The sequence below is a fragment of the Abramis brama genome, assembly GCF_963993115.1.
Source record: "Abramis brama genome assembly, chromosome: 7".
NCBI lineage: Eukaryota > Metazoa > Chordata > Actinopteri > Cypriniformes > Leuciscidae > Abramis > Abramis brama.
Window position 1 is genome coordinate 34546475 of NC_139969.1, and position 16558 is coordinate 34563032.

General features: G+C 35.5%; 1 protein-coding gene across 1 annotated transcript; it reads left to right on the forward strand.

Annotated features, from left to right (window-relative positions):
- Positions 1-3964: 3964 nt before the first annotated feature.
- Positions 3965-10538, forward strand: arf1 (ADP-ribosylation factor 1). Its single transcript, XM_084121101.1, has 5 exons — positions 3965-4050; positions 4852-5028; positions 5152-5262; positions 8680-8804; positions 8889-10538. Exons 2-5 carry the CDS (start codon positions 4884-4886, stop codon positions 9048-9050), a joined length of 543 nt encoding a protein of 180 aa, XP_083977227.1. The 5' UTR covers positions 3965-4050; positions 4852-4883; the 3' UTR covers positions 9051-10538.
- The last annotated feature ends 6020 nt before the right edge of the window (positions 10539-16558 follow it).

The window sequence follows — 16558 nt, forward strand, 5'->3', positions numbered from 1 at the left end:
GGGGGGGGGGGATTTAACTAAAATAAATCAATACTTTTATTCATCAAGGATGAATTAAATTGATCAAAAGTTACAGTAAAGACATTTATAATGTTACAAAAGTTCATATTTCAAATAAACACTGTTCTTTTGAACTTCCTATTCATCAAAGAATCCTGAAAAAAAAATTACACAACTGTTTTAAACATTGAATCATCATGTTATAATGATTTCTGAAGGATCATGTGACACTGAAGACTGGAGTAATGATGCTGAAAATTCAAAACTAGCCTACTTTGTTCACAGACATAAATTACACTTTATATATATTATATTATTTTATATTAAAATAGAAAATAGTTATTTTAAACTGTCATAATATTTTTATTTTTTTATTTTTAATCAAATAAATGCAGCCTTGGTGAGCAGAAGAGATTACTTATTTTAAAACCATTAAAAATCTTACTGATACAAAACTTTTGGCTGGTAAAGTTGCATGCTGCATGCATTTATGTATGTGTGAGGCCTTATGTATATATATTATTTGTGTGTGTGTGTGTGTGTGTGTGTGTGTGTGTGTGTGTGTGTGTGTGTGTGTGTGTGTGTGTGTAACTGGAGAGATGGTTATTGAATGATAACTATGTTACTAAATACGTTACTGTTAAAGGATTCATTTTAGTATGGCTAAAATGTATGTAGCCTACCCCTAGATCCATTCAAACCATTCATTAGAACACACACAAATACATACGATATATACTGTGTCACATGCAAATAAGTTACGTTTCCGTAACAGTGAACTGAGTGAATCCAGTAGCTTTTGTTTTCTTTGTTGTTGAAGAAGCAGAATTTGACACAAAGTCATTCAGATGTTTTCCTGAAAGAGAACCTTTTGATCATTTGATCTTGTCAAGTGCATTTATTAATATGACTCCATAAATTGACTTATTGGCATAACTGCACTCTGTGCTTTCAAGACATTGCAGAACTATATGCTGCCTCTAACAAATGTCTGTCATCATGTCAAATGAATTGTTTGCCACTGAGTCCTGACATTTTTTGCTCACTTATTTCACACCTAACAGCTGCACAGGTAAGCCCTTAATATAGATTTTTACAGGACAAAAATGTAGATTTATCGCCTCTTGGATCAAAACACTTTTAGTTTAGATGTTATTGTTTGGTTCATTGTTTTATTTTGAATCATGCAGTTCCTGCTGTGAACTCGCTATGCTGCCCCCTCTGGTGGACTGATTCATTTACTTTATTCTTTAACTCCTGCAAATGCATAGCAAATACCATCAACATAAATGGATGTGAGTATTTGCCTTGAATCCAACAACGGACCTGTTCAAAATGTTGCAGATCCACAACAGAGCCTATTTGGGGTGGAAAAAAAGTCATAATCTTTGGTGAATTTTGTGAATTACAAAAAAAAATTGTGTAGTCATGATAGGGTGATTTGAAAAAATATTCTGGTCAAGCTTGGTAAAAAATAAAAATAAAATAATAATAATAATAATAATAATTAAATGGAAGTACTGCATTATTGGTACTCGATCTAGTAAATTTTTTTGGGGTTTTTTTTTGGACAAACTGATAACAGGGGTGGACAAAATAATAACAGGGTGGACAAGTGGTATAAAGAATGGACGGATGGATGATTTCCTATCTCTCATGTACAACCAGTTCAAATTTTACTTTATTTTGAACTGGATTTAGATGGGAAACAATTAATTTTAGATTTTTCCACTAACTTTTTTCATATTTCCCTTACTAAGGTTGATCACATCAAATTTGAAAAATAAAATTGGTAAAAATAGATTGGTAAAAATTAAAATTATCGAGGATCTCACTCACTTGCCCAAGTTGTTTTCCCTCCAAAGAAATGATGACTGCTTTATGATATGGTGTCATTTCCTTTTTCCAACTTTAATTTAAAGGGAAAGTAGTAAAAAATAACATGGTGGATAATAGATTGAGGGACAAGCTAAAAACCTTAATTATAACTGTTAAAATAAATGTAATAATTGAAAAAAAATAATATTTACATTAGAGAGAATCAATACTGATATACCCAACAATGTAATTTTTTCTTTTTTTCTTTTTTCTTTTTTAAATCATGTATAGTAAGTGTTGTGTTTATTATGAAAATGCGCTGGGGAAATAGGAAGATATGTGATGTTCAAAATTCAAATATTTTTTTAAATCAACTTCAATATGCTTAGAGTTCAAAATGAGTTATTTCTGACTAATACAGGTTTAAAATTGATATTGTTCAAAATTTTAAGGCAAAAAGATCATGATTTTTACTGGGGACACAAAAGGCATCGAATCCCAGGAATGACCCTTAAAATTAATTTTTATGAATATTTCTGTTTTAATCAAATTTTTTGTGTAAAATGCATATTAATTTCAGGGCCGTAACCAATATAGACACTGAGGTGGACAAATATTATTTGCAAATAGTTGCAAATAGACCAATAACCAAAAAAACACTTCTCACAAAAAACAAACAATACATAAATCAATAAAATAAATAAATGAATAAAAAACAACTTAGGTCCTCCCAAACAGCCTTGGTTCATTTATTTTTTGGATATAAAATGCACATCTCATTCCATTCAATTGTAATATGAGGCCTATATATTCCTGGTGCAGTGGAATGTTGTAAAATGTAGATGTGTATGTGGAATATGATTTTTAATGTATGTTTTTTTAGTTTGTGATGTGATGCCCACTGCCCTAATATAATTGCCCTGTGTGGGATTAATAAAGTGGTTAACTTTAACTTTATAATGGTCAAACCATATTGCTTTTCCACTAGTTTCCCACTATATGACATTTTATTTGCAACAGCAATGTAGTTATAGTTAATGTGGGTTATGTCGCTTTTTATTAATGTTAACATCCCATTATGAGAAATAAATATATTTATTTGTAGGTTGTGTTTTCAACATCAACATAAATCTACTGGATAATGATTTAGCAATAGCTGGCTTGTCACATTATAGTTCTTATAGCAGCCGTTAGTATCCACATGGCCCTGCCATCACGCTTTGTGCTTCTCCAACAGCGCATTAATATTTCTGTGCCAGCATGCATGGAGGAGACTTGGATCTGAGGTCCCAAACTTCCACCCCCAGAGGTGTAGCAGCTGTTAACCTGGCCTTGAGAAATGCCTCATGAAAAGACAGCTGTCTGGGGGAAAGTCAGCTAAATGCTTTCAACATACTTTGATGCGACACACATGAATAAGTGCCTTTGTGTGCATAAGATGCAATGATTTGCTTAAAATGGCTGCAAAGCTAATAATAATAATAAATCTTTTTTTTATGTGCAACTATACGTGTTAGTTAGTTTTTGAAATTATGAAATTATGGGCTTGTCTAAATGTAAGTTGTCAAGTATTGTCAACATTGAGCAATTAGCTTGATTTAACACCTCATTTCCAAGGTGATACAACAGATTAAATTAAACAAACATACAGCTGCACTTGTTAAAGATAGGATATAGCCTACATTCTGCAAATAAAAAAATAATTAATTAAAGTTTCAAAACGACCACTTTTATTTATATTTGTACATTTCTTTGCCTATATCTGTCTATCTGTATCGTTACAGGCTAAATGCTGAGACAGTAAGATAATATTGCCATTTCTCGGATCATTTTGAAATTGGAAAGAAAATGTTAAGGCCACCGACACATTACCTACTTTTTTACATGGATGTGTGCATGTTGGACCTAACTGTGAAAAAAAAGTGATGTCTTTAATTTGTATATCCTTACCCTCATGTTCTTTTTCTCTATCTTCTCTTCTTATTATTATTGTTCATTATTTTCTTCTTCTTTTTCACATTGTTCATACACCATAAACATGTCATCTCTGTATTTTTTGCATTGATAATATATATATAAAAAGAAAATACACACGTGTAGTACTAAACCTGACCTACAGAGCTCTCTGTTATGTATCACCTTCTCGACGGAAGTGATGCGAGACGCACTGACGTGGCCGGAAACCCGCCATCTTGAGGGAGGAAACGCCTCGAAGTTGAGGAAACTTGAACTGTGAGTTTTTTCATTTAAAAAACATACTTTTGTATATTTAATTTCAACTTTAATTGTTGTATTCGAAATGTTAACCACAGTGAAAACAAGCGCTAGATACTCTTGTATGATGCGTTACCAGTGAAAAGGGTTAGTGGGAGATTTTCGGAGTTAAACTGAATTAAAGCCGGTCAGATGTGAGTGTCTGTGACAAAGGAAACAACAATCCGAAGTCAACTTTACTTCTCAAATAACTAATATCGTATAGATGATGTAATACATTAACTTGCTCTCACTCAACATTATTATTAAAATTATGTATGAGTATTATAGAGGCTTTTGTCAACCACAAAAACTAGTTTAATCGACTTATTTTAAATTATTATAAAGCCGTGTGGCCATGTTACTAAAACGTCTGATGATCAGATCTAATAAGTTAACCTGATATTTTACTGAAATCGCTATGCTTACTAAACAGATGAGATATAACAAGTTCTGTAAAACTGCCTCTGAACACTATCAGCCTTTATGAGTAAATATTATTTTAAAAAATTTCTCCAAGCTGTTGAGTTATGAAATATTTGATTATATATTTAGTCGTGAGAGCTTTTTACAGCATTTCCTGGTTTATTTAAAGAGTCAGTTGTCATGTACATGTTATCCACTTGGAGAATCACACTTTGTCATTATGTCGACTTGAAGTTTAGCCTCTGTGAAGTGTAAAAATGCATATGATTTTTCACACTATTTGTGTCAGTAAGTATTTCACACTTGGTCCTGCTGGAGGAAGTGGCTTTTTAATTCACTTTTTGTCCTGTTTAGTTTCAGTGGAGTGAAAAAAGCATCTCTCAAACATGGGCAATCTATTTGCAAACCTCTTTAAAGTCTTTGGCAAGAAAGAGATGAGGATTCTTATGGTGGGTCTTGATGCTGCTGGAAAGACGACGATTCTGTACAAGCTGAAGCTGGGAGAAATTGTTACCACCATCCCAACAATCGGTAGATGACCAAGATCTGTTTCCCATTATCAGTGTCTGATAAAGAGAATAAATAATGCGTGTGTGTGTATATATATATATATATATATTTATATATATGTTTTTTTTTTCTTTTGTGTTCAAGGCTTTAACGTTGAAACTGTGGAGTACAAGAATATAAGCTTCACAGTTTGGGACGTTGGTGGTCAAGATAAGATTCGACCATTGTGGCGTCATTATTTCCAGAACACACAAGGTAAGACAGTAATACAGTGTCAACGCTCGACATTTAAGCCTTGTCATGTTCTTGTCCTTCAGACTAGTAAATCGGTGATTCACTTTTCAGAGTAAAAAAGTTGTGGTGTAAATATAATCTATTTTGAAGCTATATTCACATCAGTGTTCTATCAGCTTTGACATATTTAAATCTGCATATTAGTCATATTTACCCTGAGTGTGTTTTTCAGGGTTTCCACATGGCATTAAAAAGCATTAAAAGTTATTAAATGGATTTTGCGAAAATTAAGGCCTTAAATGGCATTAAAAAGCATTAAATTTTAATCCTACAGACATTCAAAATGTAGATAGTTTTGAAGAAAATGTTATATTATCAATTTATTTGAATATAGCCTTCATAATTAATATTTTTTATTTGCTGTTGCAAAATATTTACGTTAGTGTGATAAACACACGGAACCAGTTTGGTAATTGCTTCCGGCCGGAGCAAAACTGGCATGATGCGGATGTGACCTGGGTAGGGTTGGGAATCGGAAGAAATTTTCCGATTCCGGTTCCCATTCAATAAAAATGATTTAAAACAACTAATAAAACTAGTAGCAAGGGAAAAATGCACAATCCTTTTGTGTTTATTTCTTATACTTGTCAAATGAGTTTAACAGACTGGTAATGTCAACAAATTCAACATATTATTTAGCAATTTATGCAAAAATAATTAATTTTTCTGATGGAAAATAAAAATTTCTGCATTCTCCTTGAGAATCTGGGACCTCTCCAAGCTTACTGTATCTCCAGCAGTGGAGAATACCCTCTCAGAAAGGGTAGAATATGCTTGAACACATGTAAGATCCAGACAGGTGAAACAGAATATTTTTAAAATCGGTTTGATTGATTGATTCATAAAGACTTCACTTGTTTCATCACTGGATGAATCAGCGCTCTAGCGGTTAATAAACAGAACTGCATATACATCTCTGTATATGTCTATGACAAGTCACGCAGGTACTGGGATACTCCGCAGCGGTGCCGACCTGACCGGTGTAAAGTAGTCCGAGTATAAACGCTTATTACAGGCTTACCGTAGTGATTCAGGATAAGACAAAAACACGGTTTGAAAAAAGGCAATCATGATGTACTCGCTCATTATATACATTTTGTAAGTTCTGAAGTGACTTTCAAAAGGTTTTGGTTGCTACCGTAGACGTCAGTGTTTATACTCAAACTATAAACTTTTATCTTAGTATTTCTGTGATCATTTGAATATTTGTAACACAGAAATATCAATACTGTGTGGTTGAAAAGACTGAAAGTAAAGCTGTTTCATATTGACAACTGCTCTTTCTGGGTCAGCGACAGCGCAAACAGATTTGAATGTTCCGGTGTGAAGTTTTTGTCATTTAGGAATAAGATCGTTTGAATCGAGATTTTTTAAAGATTAATCGTGCAGCTCTACTGTCTTTATACTCTCTCTCTGCGTTGATATCTGACGCAAAACTTATACGAGTAGCGCGAGGGTTTTTCAGTGCATTCATTACTATTTTAATATTCATGAGAATATTCATGTTCTATTAAAGGATAAGCCTCCAGAACTTCAGCCACACATCGCTCCAGAACCGTTATCGGAACCGAAACTTAGGAATTTCGCACGGTTCCGGTATTTTTCAAAAACACTAACGGATCTGGATAAGAACCGATTCTCGGTTACCAAACCTAGACCTGGGTCATTTTGAACAGCAGGAATAAAACTAGACCAGAAAAATGTGCAAAAGTGGGTGGAAGACAAACAGTTTAGGACATGGTTGCAGTCCGTTGGTGGTCAAAATAAAGGATTTTGCAGCGTTTGTAAAAAGGTATTTAAGTTGGGTAGCTACAATGGGAACCATCGCCGTAAAATCTCATATGCAGTCTGACAGCCACAAATCTACGGTATAAGGCAGACAGACTCAACAGATTCGATCAAAACACTGAATCATTCAGTAAAGAAACATGACTGAGTGTTGCTGTGAGATGCGCTAAGGTTCTGCTGTGATCTTTGTTTGGAGCTATTTTCACTTCTGAAATAGAACAAAAACAGTCAATATTGCTTCTAAAATCTAAGTGACATTAATATTAACTACTTTAGTTACAGTTTCAATCGTCAAATTATCACAGTTTCAATCGTGATGGTATTCAGGAAAACAGCACTCTAGGTTGTGATGTTGCTTAACTGTGGCATAAAAACTCCACATTTAGATTTTTAACCACAGTATGTTAACCAAGTTTCTTTGTGTGTGTTGCACTCATATGTTTCTATTTCTCCTCATGAGGCTGTGCGAGCCTCAACAGCACAACCTTATCACCGGTACATAATACATTATATATTATTATCCACTTACACTAAATGTAATACAATCAGAATCATTCTCGCTTTTTGGCGATTCCCTAATTATTTTTGTTATTTACATTTTAATCGGGCTACTTGTCTGGTCGGACAAATACAATTCTCTTTCACTTGCCCCTTCAAAAACATCCACTTGTCTCGGACGAGCATTAATGTCGGGCCCTGAGTGTATTGTGTTAGAGTTGGGAAGTCCAGTTAATTCAAATGTGCAGGCAGTGTTATCAGACATTCCTGTGTGATATTGTGTATTTTAGTAGTTTAAGAAAGTTTTAATCGGGCTGCTGTAATCACTATATATTTGAATAAGATCAATTAGTCTGTTTTTGTTGTCCAAGTCCACATTTACTTCCTCACTTTGCCACTTACGTACCAACTTTGCAGTCAAGTGAATCATTGAAAACTAATGGTTAAACCAAGCAATTTGTCCATGATTATACTATAATACTAATAAACTGGCCAATATTTAAAGGGTTAGTTCACCCCAAAATGAAATTTCTGTCATTAATTACTCACCCTCATGTCGTTCCAAACCCGTAAAACCATCTTCGGAACACAAATTAAGATATTTTTGATTAAATCTGAGAGCTGTCTAATTTCATTGTGCCAGTCCAGAAAAGTTAGTAAAAACATCATTGAAATAGTCCAAGTGACTACAGTGGCTCAACCTTAAGTTTATCAAGTGAAGAGAATACTTTTTGTTACTACCTTTCTGGGCCTTGCAATGGCAATGCTGTCTATTGGTGGTTCAGAAACCTCTCGGATTTCATCAACAATATATCTTAATTTGTGTTCAGAAGATGGTTTTACGGGTTTGGAACGACATGAGGGTGAGTAATTAATGACAGAAATTTCATTTTTGGGTGAACTAACCCTTTAATAGTTCAAATATGAAACGGTAATACTAACCGTCAGGAATTTTTTATTATCATGGTTCATCGTCAAACCGGTTACCATTTCATCCCTAACCTGTGGCTGGAACCATAAGCTGGTCTCTCACACCAGTCCATTATTCTGATGGGTTTTTTTCTTTCTTTCTTTCTTTCTTTCTTTCTTTAGGTCTGATCTTTGTGGTTGACAGCAATGACAGAGAGCGTGTGAATGAAGCACGAGAAGAGCTGATGAGAATGTTGGCTGAGGATGAGCTCAGGGAAGCAGTCCTGCTAGTGTTTGCCAACAAACAGGTGCTAACAGATTTCAACTGATTATCTGCAGTTCTTTCCAAATGCGTTTTGCTTTACATATTTGACAATGTCTTTGTCCGACAGGATCTACCGAACGCCATGAACGCTGCGGAAATCACGGACAAGCTGGGGCTGCATTCGCTCCGGCACAGGAACTGGTACATTCAGGCCACGTGCGCCACAAGCGGCGATGGCCTCTATGAAGGACTCGATTGGTTGTCCAACCAACTGAAGAACCACAAATAATGACCTCACTGTACTGCTCTTCCTTAGTTTCATATTCTCAACACTCGCTTTACTCTTGTTTTTAAACCGACGGTGCTGGAAGCTGCGCTCATTTCAAATAAAGAGAGAAAAAGTGTTACTCACTTTAATGTAAATAGTTTTTTGTTGTGAGGCAGCTTTTTTGAGCACCATTATGCAAAATAGATTTAGCCCTTCATTGTTACGTTTTTTTTTTTTTTTTTCACATTCTTTCTGTTTGAGTCATTGGAAAGAGTTTGAAGAACGTTAGTCCTGTAAACTCTGTCAGGTCTCATTTGAATCTTGCACATGTATTATTTTATTGTGCTTATAATAAGACTCTCTTTTAGATGTACTGTAAACAAAACTGTTTTGTTTGTCTTGAACTGAGTAAAGGAAATCAAACATTACGGACACTACCTGCACATATTACGGTTCAATTTTGAGGAAGAGAAACCAAAAATCGATTACACTGTCTTCTCAGCCAAGGCTTACGTGACCTCTAGCTTTACTGTCGTGATACTTTAGAAGCCACAGAGGAGTGATGCCTTTAAATCATTAAGTCAGCTACACAAAGATTCAGATTATTATTATTATTATTATTATTATTTTAAATCAGATTCCCAATACACAGCATATGTTTTTTGTGAATATGTGGAAGAAAAGTCGGTGCGGCTCAGGTTAACAAAGGTTTGAGGTAAAATGTTCAGGCTCGTAACAGTAATGCTATTTTTTAAGGGGAGGTTGGTCATTAAAAAAAATAATGCAACAATATAATTTTTTTTTTTAGTTTTACAAAAATAGGCTTTGTTTTCTTTTTACAAAATATTACAATTATTTATTTTTGGCGGGTGAAATGTCACTTGGGCATATTTTTGGAGGTTCACCCTTAAGATAAACTGAAACCTTAATTTAAATAAATTTCCTGTTGTTTTGACACTCTTGTTTAAGTGTTATTTTCAATTTCATGTTCTGGATTTAAGTGTGTTATGAACTCAATATCTAACCAGCACAAGGAATAAACAACACCGACCTCATCTTAGCACATTATAACTTAATATCTAACAAATCAGTAGTGCATTTTTATAGATTTAAGATGTAAAACAACTATAAGAATGTTGGCATGTTAATATCAATGTCATGTTTGAGTTTTGTGTTTTGCATGTAGAAGTGATTTTCCCCCAGAAGCCCTGGTGCCTTTACAGTCCGCAGAGACACCTGTTAGAGATGAACAACCTTCACGTCAATCACATGGTCACTGTTAATGCAATGTTAGAAATGATGGTTTAAAAGCCACTTTATTATTTATCTTTTATTCTCTCTCTCTCTTCTCAATTAACCTCTGATTTGGTAGACACTGATTACTTGGGGTCGAAACTATGTGAATCTCATAGCAAACTGTTGTATAGTGTGACTCTTAACCAATGTCTTTTTTATTGTTTTTCATTTTGACAGAAATGCACTGTAATTAAAGATATTAGTATCACTGGACGTTTACTGGTGTGCTCTTGTTCATCTGCTGCTTTGACTGCCATGGCATCAGTAATTCATAGAAAAAGGTGGCTCATAACTGAAAAAATAAATGTACGCACATTTTGCTGATCCACATGGTGGTTAAAGTCAGAATTTACATCAGTTTGATTTGAATAAATTATGTTAATCTTTGACCCCAAAACTTTATATTAAGTTGAAATTTCTGTTCTTAGGATTTTTCAAAGCAAAGTTAAAAACTTAAAAACATATTTTGAAAAATAATTGGGCTAAGTGTATAATGTTATGAGTGATATTACCTTGAAAGAAATTGTGTTTGTATAAAATAATGAGGAACAACATTTTTCAAAAAGTTTTTAATCCTATTATTTTTCAGAATTTGGTTGAAAACTTTAAAATCCACAATATGTATGCCACCTCCAGAGAGTTTATTAATTTTTCTTTATGAGGTTTGTTTCTCCAGATGTAATTAGAAAGTATTTTGTCCATTTGTGAGCATGTCTCCTTTGGGGCAGTAAGTGAAGAGAAGCGATATATATAGACCTGCTTTACTCATTCAAATGCATTGAGTACCTGATGATGAGTAAACCTGTTTTATATTGAAAACTCATTTGTTAACATATTAGCGTAATCATAAACACTGGTTTGTAGCACAAATTATTATACCATTTACAGGATTTTGTTATTGTTACAGTTATTGATCTATAATGAATTGGAAGTTGCGCACATTCACAGAAAATAGTAACACCCTTTCACTTGGCACTTTAATGTCAATTTCCAAATATTTCAGAGCCTGCTTAGCCAGATGGTCTGTCTCATTTCCATTCACATGGCATACTCACAGGTCGTTTACTGTTAATCCAGACTTATTCTAAATAGACTAATAGCGAAATAGTTTTAGCATGCTATTGAATATGTCAGTGTTAATGTATTTGGTCTTGGCCGACTAGATCTGCTACGCTGTAGTCTATGGACTTGCTACTGCTAATAGATACACAGACACGATGCTGTGAGCATGAAAGATATGCTGCTGCTGCATAAATTGACATGCATAAATTCCCAGACAAAGCAGGAACAAGAAGAATGACACAATACAAGCCAACACATGCCTGGTGCTGAGAGAACCTAAAACATGCTGCAACATTAATACACATATAATCATCACACAGAGATGATAGGAAGACAATAGGACAATACAGCTCCCCAAAACACATAGATCTCGCCAAGACTTATGTGCTCTCTCATCTAGCGGCTTGACTTATGTGTATGTGGGCTAGCGAAGGGATAGAGTTGTTTAACTAACCCTTATGTTGTGTTCAGGTCATTTTGACATGGAGAGGATTTTCCCATACCTGAAAATGCTAGTGAATGTTTTTGCATTGGACTAAAATTTACTGACTTTACTCACCCAGAGTCTAACAACTTGCCCAAAAAAAATGTGATACTTTTTGTGCGTTTTTCCCCACATTGTAACACTTGTGGTGTTCTCGGTCAAAAATGACCGGCCCACAAAAAATTGCTTCTAAATCTCTCATTATGCTACATCATCACCAAATATTGGATTAAATCTTTTTGTCAACTTGTTATCTTTCAATTAGGACCGGTTTTATATTTCTTTTTGGAACTGATTGATCGTAGGCCTCATTTATCTGAGCTTACATACCTCAGTTTTTGAGTGAAAAAAGCATTATTTGTGGATAATTTTGTCAAAGTCACAACTGTGGTGTTCCCAGTCAAAATGACCGGCCTACAAAATAGCTTATATCTCTTGTTATGCTATTTTATCACCAAATACTGGATTCAATCTTTTTGTAAACTTGTTTTCTTTAAATAAGGACAGGTTTTGTATTTTAGCTTATATTTGTACTGAGCTTATATTGGTCAAAAATGGCCGCCCATTGAAAACGAATGGGGGAGTTGAAAATCAGAGAAACAATTAGTGTTCAGGAGTGTGTTCATCATGTTCGTGTTCACATATGTACATGTGGGCTTGCAAAAATAAAGGCCTCGGACCTGTGCATGTGTGGATACATGCATACTCATGAATCCGTGCACACACACACACACACACACACACACACGTTCATGTGCACAAGCAAACTATTTTGAGTATTACAGGCTTTCTTTTTCACAGAGATGAACTTTATTCTCAAATCAGTGAGGCCTACGATCAATCACTTTAAAAAATAAATACAAAACCTGTCCTAATTGATAGAAAACCAGCTGACAAGTCAAGTTAAATCACCTTTATTTCAAAGTAGCTTTACAGTGATAAAAGGAAAATAATGATCAACAAAGTTTGTTTCTAGAAGAAAATACCATCACAGTCTAGCTTTACTAAGTTCAGTAATGGTTCATTTTTGTTGTAAAAAAGTTATTAATTTAGTTCATTTATATATAGAGCCGCTCTGAAAAAAAACGTGATGTCATCGTCCAGCTCAGTTCAGTTCTCATATAATGGTGTCAATGCAGGTGGATCAATAATATTGTTGAATATTAAGTGTCCCCAACTAAGCAAACCAAAACTCCATCAGGTGACAGAAAAAAACCTTGGGAGAAACCAGGCTCAGTCGGGGGCCAGTTCTCCTCTGGCCAGTGAATGAATAGTGTCTGATTATGATTCAGGCAGCATTACAGGTCAGAAGTCAGATTGGATTGGAACATTCAGAATATTATCCAGTTCCATCTGGTTGAAGATCGGAGTCATCACACCGGTATGGAGACGGGTTTGTTGAGGATCAGTGCTGGTGGCTGTCGTGTCGATGAGGCCTTCACAGGGGAGAGTCTAGTAGACACAATCTCTGCTGACACTTCAGAGATGCGCTGTGGTCGTGTCTAGGCGCAGGTCCACCATCTGATCTGGATACGGCCCGGATCCGGCTGACTACATCAGATTGAAATAATTGAATCCAATATTTGGTAATAAGGTAACATAACGAGAGATTTATAAAAAATAATAAAAAATTGCTGGCCGGTCATTTTTGACTGGGAACACCACAAATGTTTTAGGGTTTTCAACCCAGCACAAAGGTTAGTGACTTTAGCCATTTGAACCTGAGTGCCATACCCTTAGGTTAGTTTAACCTTTGACCTAATCCAGTTGTGCACCTGAACCAATATGCCTCAAACTTATCTAATTAGAACGCGTACTATGTGAGACTTTTTACAAATGATATCACAAGCTGATAGAGATGAAGACAACCCCCGACCACCTTATCATTCACATTTTGCCATGTTCAGGTGGTTCTTACAGCCATAGGCTACACAATGCTGTGACATTTTCGATGAAGATTCATTGATTTGTTTGTGTAAGTGATGAACAGCATCATATATACTTTATATACCCTGATATATAATTCAAGCAAAACCGAAGAACGAACTGGTGTGACGTGATTTCGAACAAAATCAGGCCAAAACTATGTTTATTTGGAGTTCCTTTCGGGAATTTGTAACAGCTTGCCAACGCGAGCTTTCCAAAAGTTCGCTCCAGCTGGTAACACCTTCATACAGCATTGAGAATGTAATAGATGTGAGGATGAGGATCCGCCTTCTTTGACGTGGAAATCTTCTCTGGTTCATTTCTTCTGTTCAGACCCTGAGTATCTCAGGGCTTTAAATGAAAAATCTGAAAGCGCAAGCAAAAACTCTGGCAGTGCATTCATAAACCATGTTTAGCAAAATGGAAGCTTAGAAAATTGATAACAAAGAATAGTTTATTTAAAGACCGTATGAAACTTTTACAATTTAGTTCATTGTTTTCGATTGTTTTTCTTTTCTCATTGTATATTTTTGTTAGTTTATGGAAAAGTTCCATATTTTAGCCCTACAGTTACAGCATGACATAATATTTAAAACTATAACATTTTACATAGATAACATTTAAACCTATTATTATTACTATCTCAGAATTTTGACTTTTTTGTAAGTTTATGACACAAGGATATCGAGTTTATATCTCACAATTGTAGACTGCCACTCCAGAACAGTCACTTCTAAAAGATTAGAGAATTTGTCATTCATAACACAGGCGAAGAAGCAGAAACAAGCGATAAAACCGTTGCTTACGTACATGTAAAATCAAACATTAAACAGCATATAAATCAAAACTGCCTAACGTTACCGAATGATTAATGCAGTTTAATGCACAAGTAGTTCCAAGTCAGTTACCATTCTGTATTAATGTGCTGTTTTCATTGAAGCATTTAAGTTGTCAATGCTGGCAAATTACCATGGAATGAGCGGGATCATCATTAACCCTTCCCTCGCGTTTTGTAATAAATCCTTCCCTCGCGGGTCAAAATGACCCAAAGCCCTAAAATTATACTTTTTTTTTTTTTGTCTAGAATTTTTTTTTCTTTAAATTACTAGATTTAATCAATAAATAATTTATAAGTATTTAGAAGCACATTCCTCACATTCTTTCAACTTAAATTCAAAATAACTCATGCCTTAATTTCATGCCTAAACCTTTAAATTCAGCTCAAAATACCTTACATTGGGTGTCTTTGCCGACCTCTTGTGGAAAAAAATATATATAGGCTAAAACATGATATTTCATGACTCTTGCCACTAGATGGCCTTATAGCTCTATATGGAGCAAATGAGTTGTTTCCGCTGGGTCCTAAAGTCATTACCCTTCAGTATGCACTCAGATATACATGTAGACATTATCAAATAATTTTTTGGTAAAAGTTAAGCATTTTTAGTTTGAATTTTGAGCATTTTTAGGTTTTTCTATGTGTACTGAAGCATCCCTTGCATTCTATTCATTTCTATGGGGGTCAATTTGACCCGAGAGGGAAGGATTTGTTACTTTTTTAAATTTCAACCACAAAACTCCTCAAATCCATTACATTTTTTTGTGTGTATTCATGGTTCAAGTGCAACAAAATTCACGGGGTCTTGGACCCCTCCGATGATCACTCAATATTTATATAAAAAAAAAAAAAAAAAATCCGGGTCAAAATTACCCAGGGAAGGATGAGGCAATTTGAATGCACTTCGTGTCAGGTGTTTTTTTTCCATCCACATTGTGCATTAAAATCATTTAATGCATTATCCCTTACATAGTGCATGTTCAGATATTCATACAACAAAATATTCTGGGGGCCATGAAAGCTTAGTGAAATAATTTTTTTAAAGGCTAGTGAGGAAAGGGTTAATCAACCTCAGAACTGACTAAATCTCACAAATGAAATGACATGAAATGACAATTAAGAAGAGCAAAGACATTCATCAAACCTGATTTTTAGATTCAAAAATGTTTAGCCATCCAACTGAGGGGTTAACTTAACATCAAACCTTTTTCGAGAAATGAGCAGAGTTACTTGAGCAGTAAGCATCTGTGGCGAGTGCCTGGGCGTTCAGTGGACGGGACGGCAGAGATCTGCGGTGCGTGTGCCTGGTGTGTGAGGGTGTTCTCTTGAGGAACTCATTAATTCTCCACTCAAACGCCCTCCAGTTCTCCAAATGCCTCCCTCGCCTTCTCAGCAGAAGCACTTTAATAAGTGACAAATAGGATGGGCCGGGCCTACGGGGTCAGCAGCCTGGAATCAGGCGCCCAACGAGGGGGAGGGAAAGCAATCTACAACAACGTTCCTTTGGCCCGATTAGGCTGCCATGGATAATGCAGCCAAGCCAGTAATGCGTGGCAGGGAAGGCATGATGGTGGGAAAAGGAGGGGTTCGCTGGCTCTCTTACAGGGTGGCTTTTGTTCAGCCCACTCCTGCTGCTCCAGCGGCTTGGGGTTTGTGTGTGGCGCTCGGGCCATCCCTGGGCCGGGATTTTTGCACTTGTCTTTTGTCTGCGCTTTGCTCTTTTCTCGCATGGCCCCAGGTGCCAGCCAGCAGAATACCGCCTTTCACAGCAACTCAATGCAAATGCAAACACTCCTCTATTCTAGCGACAGGAGCGCATTCCTGCAGCCAGGAAGCAGCACTTTTAAAATAAGAACAGATTAGACTGAGAAAACAATATCTGAAGGATAGAGGTGTTGAGGGCAGGTGCATTGACCATAACAA